This window comes from Bison bison, unplaced genomic scaffold, assembly GCF_000754665.1.
Source record: "Bison bison bison isolate TAMUID 2011002044 unplaced genomic scaffold, Bison_UMD1.0 scf7180017864276, whole genome shotgun sequence".
Classification (NCBI taxonomy): domain Eukaryota; kingdom Metazoa; phylum Chordata; class Mammalia; order Artiodactyla; family Bovidae; genus Bison; species Bison bison.
In genome coordinates this window covers 481,815-491,237 of record NW_011494848.1, presented here as the reverse complement: position 1 = coordinate 491,237, position 9,423 = coordinate 481,815, and the positions used below count along the sequence as shown (strand labels likewise).

At 50.3% G+C, this 9,423-nt stretch overlaps 1 protein-coding gene across 2 annotated transcripts in view; it reads right to left on the bottom strand.

Moving 5' to 3' along the window:
• Nucleotides 1-2,541: 2,541 nt before the first annotated feature.
• DNAJB13 (DnaJ (Hsp40) homolog, subfamily B, member 13) overlaps nucleotides 2,542-9,423 on the bottom strand; it is a 15,253-nt gene continuing 8,371 nt past the window's right edge. Inside the window, exons 4-8 of one of the 2 annotated variants that reach the window (XM_010848847.1) lie at nucleotides 6,449-6,606; nucleotides 5,298-5,411; nucleotides 3,830-3,943; nucleotides 3,474-3,550; nucleotides 2,542-2,892 (exon numbers count right to left, since the gene is read on the bottom strand). In XM_010848847.1, coding sequence (XP_010847149.1) covers nucleotides 2,739-2,892; nucleotides 3,474-3,550; nucleotides 3,830-3,943; nucleotides 5,298-5,411; nucleotides 6,449-6,606 — 617 coding nt within the window. In that variant the 3' untranslated portion in view covers nucleotides 2,542-2,738. Of the gene's footprint in view, nucleotides 3,083-3,473; nucleotides 3,551-3,829; nucleotides 3,944-5,297; nucleotides 5,412-6,448; nucleotides 6,607-9,423 lie in introns of both variants that reach the window. The other variant, XM_010848848.1, reaches the window with a different exon arrangement.

Below are 9,423 nucleotides of genomic sequence, written 5' to 3'. Positions count from 1 at the left end.
CAGCTGCTGCTGCTGCTGCTAAGTCGCTTCAGTCATGTCCGACTCTGTGCAACCCCATAGACAGCAGCCCACCAGGCTCCCCCGTCCCTGGGATTCTCCAGGCAAGAATACTGGAGTGGGTTGCCATTTCCTTCTCCAATGCATGAAAGTGAAAAGTGAAAGGGAAGTTGCTCAGTTGTGTGCAACTCTTCGCGACCCCATGGACTGCAGCCCACCAGGCTCCTCCATCCATGGGATTTTCCAGGCAAGAGTACTGGAGTGGGGTGCCATTGCCTTCTCCGTCATGCACAGCTGGGCCCTTGGAATTAAGCCATCCAGGCCCATTTTATAGATGTCTGAAGAAGCTGAAGGCTGGGACAGGTCATGCAGGCAAGGACACATGGGAGATCCGCAGCTGAACTGAGTCTAGGAACCAGATTCCTGTGTACCCTTCCCCCAGGAACCAGTGCCGGGGTCCTTCAGGAGTCCTGTTAGGCGGCTGTGGAGCCAGGCCCAGAGACCTTCCTGCTTCAGCCAGCTGGTGCTACCAGGCCTTCCCCACCAGAGTTGGAGGCTGGGCCCTTCCGTGCTCAGGCAAGGGGTCCCACATGTTAGGGCTGTGGAGAAGGAAAAAGGGCCCAGGATTCCTCACCTGAGCTGAGGTCTCACAGTCCCCAGGAGGGACAAGGTTGGGTGTCATGAATCAAGCCAGGGTGGCAAGGGGTCAGCCTAAACAGGGGATCCAGTCAGTGTGCCTAATGCACACTAATTCTCACATTAATCCTGTGAGACAGGCTATTCACTGTTTTGCACCAGAGGAAACAGGAGCAGTTTGTTGCCCCAGGCATGTTTGTCAGCTGGCTCATTGACCAGTCTTGTGTTTCAGACACTCGCTTGGGCGTGAGACCGCCAGATTTCATTGTTCTAGGAATGATCTGAGACAGGAGCTGGGGGAGGTTGTAGGAACACTGACCAGCATACCAGTAGGCCTCAGTAACTCCTCCCTCGCTGCCTGTAAAATACCAGACATGGCAGCGCTGAAGACCACACTGACCTAATCTTATAAATGGCTCTCATCAAGCCTGAAACCAGGCTTCCCTGAGAATCACCATGAGGAAGAGGTTAGGAGCAGGCCTTGCTGCTGGCCTAGAGGAGAGCTAGACTGCCAGAGTTCCACCAGGCAGTCCTCACCCACTCACTGTCAAACCAGGGCACCTAGTACCACCTCTCCACCTGGGTCCTGCCTCATGGCAGAGTCTGCTCCACTCCTCTGGTTTCTACTCATAATCTAACCCTGTCCTTCTTGGGGACTATAAGACCTCAGCTCATAAATAAGGTGTGGAATCCTCGGCCTGCAAGATAGGGACTGTAAACGGCTTCAGAGAGGTGAAGCAATTTGCCCAAGGGCACACAGCTGGCAGGTAGAACTCCTGGAGGTGCACCTAACTCCGAAGCCCACATTCTTTGATGAACCATAGGTCAGATTCTACATCTCAAGGTCTGTGGCCTTCTCCCTGATGGTTTAAAATGGCTTAAGCTAATATGATATTTTGAATGGTGGAATCTAAGCAATATCTATTCTATGGGGCCCTCTTCTGACCCACCTCTTTTTTTTGGGGGGGGGAGGGGGCTGCACTTCGAGGCTTGTGGGATCTTAGTCCCCCAACCAGGGATTAAACCCACACTCTTGACAGTGAAAGTGGAGAGTCCTAACCACTGGACCACCAGGGAACTCCCTCTGGTGTCTCCTAAGTCACTCCATGTAAGTGTCCACCCTCTCTGTCATAAGCTTGAATCTCTCCTAGCCCAAGCCCAGACTTCAGTGAGGGGTGCCTCCCTGGGCACAAGACAGACTGGGGAAGCAGGTGTGGTCTGCACAAGCCCAGGTGGGCCTGGAGGCTGGCACTCCCATAGGCCATGTTGGCAGCAATGCTGTAACCCTGAAACCTATGCTGTGAGTTCACCAAGCACCTTCACATCAGTGAGCAGCCTGAAGAGGGTTCTGGGTTCTGCTTTACTGACAAGATGGATAATAATGTCCAAAGGGGCAGGGGTAGGATTAGAAGCAGAGCCCAGTTCTAAGAACCTGCCTAGTTCTAGCTCAGGACCCACTGCACAGAACCAGCAATGCAGACTGGCGAGGCAGAAACTAAGCCCTTTCTGGCACTGTGTCCATTGTGCTGCCTCTAAGCAGAGTGAAGTTGTGAGAGGTGGCCTTCAAGGTTCTGATGTAGCTTTGCCACTGAGCCCTGTGTGACCTGGGACAAGTGTTTTGCTTTCTGTGCTTCAGTTTTCCTGAGTACACTGTGACTATATCACACTAGAGACTGCCCTTCCAGAGAGCATGATCTGGGGACCCTCAGAGATGAGGCAGCACTGCACCCCACTATCAAGTTGGGAGCACAGAGGCTCTGAACCCTCAGAGACCTGGCCAGGCTCACATAGCCAGGATGGGGTCCCAGCTCCTCAATTTCTTGGGCCCTGCCCTTGCCTCTGCTCCACGAGAAGGGCTGTATAAAGCTCTTCTCCATCTAATACATAACTCTCCTGGGTGTAGCTGTAGGATAGGAAATAAAACTTTATTGTGTCAGTTCAAAAGTCCCATGCCATCCAGTCCCCAAGTCCCGGCTGTGCAGTGGGCGGGCTCCCCTGCACACCCTGAGGCTGTGTAGGGGTGGGGTCAGGCCCCTGCTCACCTTCCCCTCCCCCTGCTCACCTTCCCCTCCCCCTGCTCAGGCCCTAGCCCACCCGAGTTAGAGTTACGTCAGCAACGCCTGGCGCAGCATCTGCTTCTTCTGGGGTGTGAGGCGGGTGGGGAACTGGATGTCGAAGTAAATGAAGAGGTCCCCCTTCTTGGTGGGGTCCTCTGGCAGCGGCATCCCCTCCCCTGGCACCTTCTTGAAGTACTTGGGGCTGAGACGGGAGGATGAAAGAAGGGAACTCAGAGGGCACCAGAGCCAGACATCTGCCTCTGCTCACATAACCTCAGGCATGCAGCAGTCACCAGCTTCTAGAACCAGTGGCAGGGGAGAGGAGACTGGCTTGTTCCAAACAGCTTGCTCCCTGGAAATCCATTTACAGTGAATCTCTGATTCTGGAGTCTCTGATGGAGGATTCCGGGAATCTCATTTAGATGGAAAACAGGACAAGGAGGGAAGGAAAGTGAGCAGACCCTGGGTTGGAATGGGGAGTACTCAGTTGCCAAGCTTCCCACACAGAGGACCTTGCTGGGGAAAGGGCTTGGAAATTCTAGAGGATGAAGACAACAGGGATTTCCTAACACTGGGGGCTTCTAGCCTCCACGATGACTTCATGCAAGTAAGAAAAAGGCACTCCATTTGTCAAATGAATGCAGCCCACAGCGTGGCCAGAGTGGGGGCTGGATTTCAATCCTTCTCACCCGCTTTGAGCTGGGTGCCAGCTGGGTACCAGGCTAGCCTCTAAGGACCAGGAAGCCCTTTCCCATCTATTGGGGCCCAAGTAAATGGACTCACTGGACGATGTCATTGATGGGGATGTTGAGCAGACGGTCATCTAGGGTCTTCACCTCTACGGTGCAGCAGGTCAGAGCCTAGGGGACATGAAGGCCCAAAGTGGGAGTGGTCCCTATGTCCATTCTGTTTAGAAGGTACTTTACGAGACTATCCGACGCCAGGCTCTAAGCTGGACCTCAAGGAGACAAAAGGATGTTCAAGGACTAACAGGTAAGTGAGCTGAGCAATAGCCTGCCCTCAGGAGTTCACAGTCTGGGAGAAAAGAATGACATTGATATATGTTATGATAGAGGGAGATGGGTTGGTGGACCCCAGGTGATCTGCCCACCCTTTGCTCTTCTACTTTGCCCACTCACCTTGCCCAAGGGGATGGAGTTCACAAAAAAGAGGTTGTCATTCTCCCTGCGGAAGCGAGGGTGTAGCTTCTCTTTTACAATGAAGATGATGTCAGCTGGGATGATGTTGGGACCCTGGGCAGGGGAGGCCAAGGGGTGACAAGGACTAATTGGTTATGAACCTTGGCCAAGTTCCTGTCTCTATTGTTTCCAAATCTTCATCTGAACAACAAGAAGATTAGACCAGTTTTTTCTGGAAGGGCCTTTCCATTTTGGCCTTAGAAAGAAACCTACCCCAATGACTATACACACCCACTCCCCACCCATCACCCTCCCCTTGCCATTACTCTGCAGCCCAAGCAGATGCAACAGCTGGAGGGCAGAATACTGGGCTGGGGTCAGAGTACCGCGTGCAAGACTGTCCTGCCAAGCTTCATTAAGTCCCAGAACTCTGCTGGAACTCCTGTGGGAGTTCGAACAGAGGAATCAGACTGGCCCCTACCCACCAGGGCTTCCAGTCTAGGGGAAACAGGGACACAGTGAATCCTCAAGACTGAGATAAAAGGAACCCAGAGGTGGGAGCTCAGAGAGAGGTCAGGGAAGGCTGCCTGGAGAGGGGAGCTTTAGAACTGGGTGGGTTTTTTGTTTTAATTTAATTTTATTTATTTGGCTGTGCTGGGTCTTGGTTTTGCGACACGTGGAATCTAGTTCCCTGACCAGGGATGGAACCTGGGCCCCCTGCACTGGGAATGCAGAGTACTAGCCACTAGACCACTAGGCAAGTCCTTTGAGGTAGGTTTTGAAGTGGGTTTTCGGAAGTAGGTGTTTCATAAGTGAGAAAGAAGCAAGAGATATGGGCAGAGGAATTCATCTCTCTGGCTCCAAAGATAACATCATTCCTTCTCTTTTCAGAATTTGAGGAATCAGCACGCTTTGGACAATAATTTTATATTTTTATTTAAATAAGTAATTTAAAATTATTATAAATAAATGGCTTCTGAGTAGCTCCTACAATTGGGCTTTACTCAGAGAAACACACAAGAAAATCAGGAAGGGTACTTCCCTATGGTCCAGTGTCCAAGATTCCACATTCCCAATGCAGGGTCCTGGGTTTGATTCTTGCTTAGGGAACTAGATCCCACATGCTGCAACTAAGACCCAGCACAGCCAAATAAGTAAATAATTTTTTGAAAAGAAAATCAGAGCACTGATGTTAGGACTGGGATCTCCTTTCAACTCTGGTGCTCTTGCCCTGGGCAAGTCCCTTCTCTCTCTGGGCCTGTTTCTCACTCTGCAAAATGAGAAGAAATCCTGGGTGACCCACTCACTGAGGCACTGTGAGTGCCCCTCAGAAGGGGCATTAGGGATCAGCTCATCTCCCCTGCAGACTGGTCTCCCTTCCAGACCAGGGCTCCCAGGGGCCTCGTTCTCAGTCTTCCCATCACACGAACCCAGGTAACTGACCTTAGACAGCTTTCCCAATCCTCACCTGGTCCCCTTCCTTCTCGAAGGTGATACGTGTGCCCTGCCTCCAACCAGGCTTTACATCGATAGTGAGGATCTTGTCTTTGATGGTAGAGGAGTACCCATCCTCGTTCAGCACCTGTAGCAAGATGATGGGGAAGGAGGTAGGCTCAGGATTTCCCAGCTGGCTTTAACACACGTGAAAGATGCTCCATGGGATCTGTGCACAGCTCAGTCCTCCAGAACCGGGGAGAACCTGTCTGAGCCATCCCCACTCCCATCCTATGTTCCACTGAATCAAGAACTTATGATTCCAGGATGGCAGGATATGGCACGGGGTTGGGGCCTGAGGTGCCAAGCATTCCCCGTGAGTTGATCAAGGTCACAACCCCAGCCCTAGAAATTACGTGGTCTTGGTGACTAACAGGCACACGGTGAACGCGCACTCACTTGCTCTCCCCGCCAGAGGCTCTGACCTGGAGCCTCTGCCAGATCTCTTAATCCCAAAGGGAAAAAAATGGAGGGCAACATGTCTTGACCTCTCCCAAAGCATTCCTCTGTCATCTACCTATTTCCCAGTCACATGCCCAGATGGGTGCCTTCCCTCCATGGAAATCATGGCTGTGGCTGGCATCTCCTCTGCTGGGCAGATGTATGAGGGGTCTTGCTTGGGTGCCTAGCACAGGGCTGGACCAAGGGACAGGGCCAGGATGGGGTCTGGGACCTGACACACTGAAGGTCTTCTTCAACCAATCCCCTTGGGAAACGTGCCGTGGCCCATCCTCCATGCCCACACGGCTCCTTCTTACTCCTGAGGCAAACACCCAGAAGAAACCTGCAGGGGACCATCAGGAAACACCCAGAAGGCAGAATTCACAGGAGACTCCTCCCGTCCAGAGCCTTCCCACTTCCCTCAGGGATGGGGCTGAGCTGAGAAGGGAAAGAGTTGGTCCCTGTTAGGAAAGCACACAGAGGGGACTCCTACAGGAGGAAAGACCCAGGCTAAAACCCTCAACTGTCCCTTCCAAATGTCAGATTCTGGAATTCGACCATCCTAGGGCTCCAAATCTAAGATTCTATGCTTCTGTAAGACCATAGCTGAGGTCTCCACTTAGGATCAGGGAGGAGGTGACCAGTAGGGTTGGAAGGGATAGAAGATGGTTCCTAAGTACTCACCCTTCGGGAGATCTTAATTTTCTTGGTGCAGCCAAAAAACAGGTCCTCCAGGGACAGGTAGAGGTCTCGTTCGATTGGAGGATCCTGTTTCTTGACCCCTCGGCCCCGGAGCCCCCCAAATTTCAAGTCTGCCTCGTTTCCTTCTGCATCAAAAAACTCTGCAGGAGGTGGGGAGAGGTGAGGAGTAAGAGAAATTACGTCCAGAAACTCAGATTCATAGACTATCCCTCACCTCTTCAGTCCCCAAGTGTAATACCTAGTCTCCCATTCCCACCTCACAGATTGGAGGCCTGCTTGGCCAGGCCAATGTGCTGCCCTTGTAATAGGGAAGCACCTTTGTATTCTATTACAAGGTAATCACTAAAGGGATATTGCTTGTAAGCTTAAATTATACATAAAGGCCCATCTCTGGGAAAAGGAAATGGCTACCCACTTTAGTATTCTTGCCTGGGAAATCCCACAGACAGAGGAGCCTGGTGGGCTACAGTCCATGGGGTTGCAAAGAGTTGGACACAACTTAGCAAGTAAACAACTGGCAACCCCGCCTCCCAGGTGATGAACATTAAGCTAAAATGCCTTTGCTCCGCTCACAGGAGACATGCTGACCAGGCTTACCTATGAATGACTGCAGGGAGGAAGAAATGAACACATCCTCTCCTAGGCTGACCGAAACTAGGAGATGTTTGACTTTCAGTTCAGTTCAGTCGCTCAGTCATGTCTGACTCTTTGCGACCCTGTGAACTGCAGCATGCCAGGCCTCCCTGTCCATCACCAACTCCCGGAATTTACCCAAACTCATGTCCATTGAGTCGGAGATGCCATCCAGCCATCTTATCCTCTGTTGTCCCCTTCTCCTCCTGCCCTCAATCTTTCCCAGCAACAGGGTTTTTTCTAATGAGTCAGCTCTTCGCATCAGGTGGCCAAAATATTGGAGTTTCAGCTTCAACATCAGTCCTTCCAATGAAAACCCAGGACTGATCTCCTTTAGGATGGACTGGTTGGATCTCGTTGCAGTTCAAGGGACTCTCAAGAGTCTTCTCCAACACCACAGTTCAAAAGCATCAATTCTTCGATGTTCAGCTTTCTTTATAGTTCAACTCTCACATCCATACATGACTACTGGAAAAACCATAGCCTTGACTAGACAGACCTTTGTTGGCAAAGTAATGTCTCTGCTTTTTAATATGCTAAGTTGGTCATAACTTTCCTTCCAAGGAATAAGTGTCTTTTAATTTCATGGCTGCAGTCACCATCTGCAGTGATTTTGGAGCCCAAAAAATAAAGTCAGCCACTGTTTCCACTGTTTCCCCATCTATTTTCCATGAAGTGGTGGGACTGGATGCCGATTCTAGTTTTCTGAATGTTGAGCTTTAAGCCAACTTTTTCACTCTCCTCTTTCACTTTCATCAAGAGGCTCTTTAGTTCTTCTTTACTTTCTGCCATAAGGGTGGTATCATCTGCATATCTGAGGTTACTGATATTTCTCCCGACAATCTTGATTCCAGCTTGTGCTTCCTCCAGCCCAGCGTTTCTCATGATGTACTCTGCATAGAAGTTAAATAGGCGGGGTGACAGTATACAGCCTTGACGTACTCCTTTTCCTATTTGGAACCAGTCTGTTGTTCCATGTCCAGTTCTAACTGTTGCTTCCTGACCTGCATACAGGTTTCTCAAGAAGCAGGTCAGGTGGTCTGGTATTCCCATCTCCTTCAGAATTTTCCACAGTTTGTTTGATCCACACAGTCAAAACCTTTGGCATAGTCATGTTTGACTTTACTCCTCCCCTTTAAGTATACAGGAAGGCTGAATTCTAACTCAAGCAAGATGGTTCTTTGGGACAATGGGTCCCACCATCTTCTTGGTCTGCTGACTTTGCAAATAAAGTTGCTATTCCTTGCCCTAACAACCCATCTGTTAATTTACTGGCTTGTCCTGAAGTGAGCAGAACAAGCTTGGACTCAGTAAATCCTCAATTGCAGATCCAAGGATAACCATCTCTTGAGGCTCTCCACTGGTTCATCCTCCTGTTTAGACTCCCTTCACCCACACTTCCCTACCTCCCAGCCCACCCCTCCCCTCCCCCAACTTCGGGCCCGTGCTCCTTGACTCTGGCTGCCTCAGGAGAGAGAGGAGTGTCCTCTGGTGGCAGCGGTTGGTAGTGCCAGAAATGACGTGTTAGCTTTTGTGGAAGACGGGTCACAGCATGCAGTCCTCCCTATCCTCCCCCAGACTTCATTTCTCCTCACTGTTCATCCCAGCTCAAGACCACTACAGATCTCAGACTCAAGTTCCTATGAAGTCAGCAGCTGAGACAGGGGAGAGGCAGGGTTAATCACTAACCAGTTAGAGAGGTCACCAAGATGTCCCCAAACTCCTCTTTCCTCAACTTCTTCTACCCCTGCCCAGCTCTATGCTGTACAATGGAATCTTATATGCAACTATTAAAATAAATAAGGAAGATCTGTATGTAATATAATGTATAATAAGAGAATCTGTAAGATACAAGTGAAAAAAATCAGTGTAAACAGTGTGGTCCCATTTCCTTAACAAGATGAAAGGCTATGTGAAAATAAATATAAGCTCATAAATGCACAGAATATTTCTAGAAGGATACATAAATTGTAACAATGAGTGGCTACTTCTGGGGGAAGGAATGGAGTGCTGAAATTTATTTCTTTTTCTTTTTTTTTGAGGGAGGTCGAATGGCAAAAGGCCTCTGTCCTGGAGTTGGTTGGTCTCGCAGAAAAGAAAATGTAGAGAAAAGAGGAAGAGAGAGAGACCAATATTCCTCTGGTTACGTGGAAAACCAATAAAGCCCTTACACAGGACTTGTACCGCTCACAAAGGTACAGGGCGTCCTCTTGAGGAGGTCTTGAAAGCCCAGGTGGGAAGTGAGCTCGTCGGCGGGCTTCCACACTCAGAAGAGCTGGCTGTGGAGAACGAGAAGGAATCTCAACCCTCCCGGGTTTCGGCAC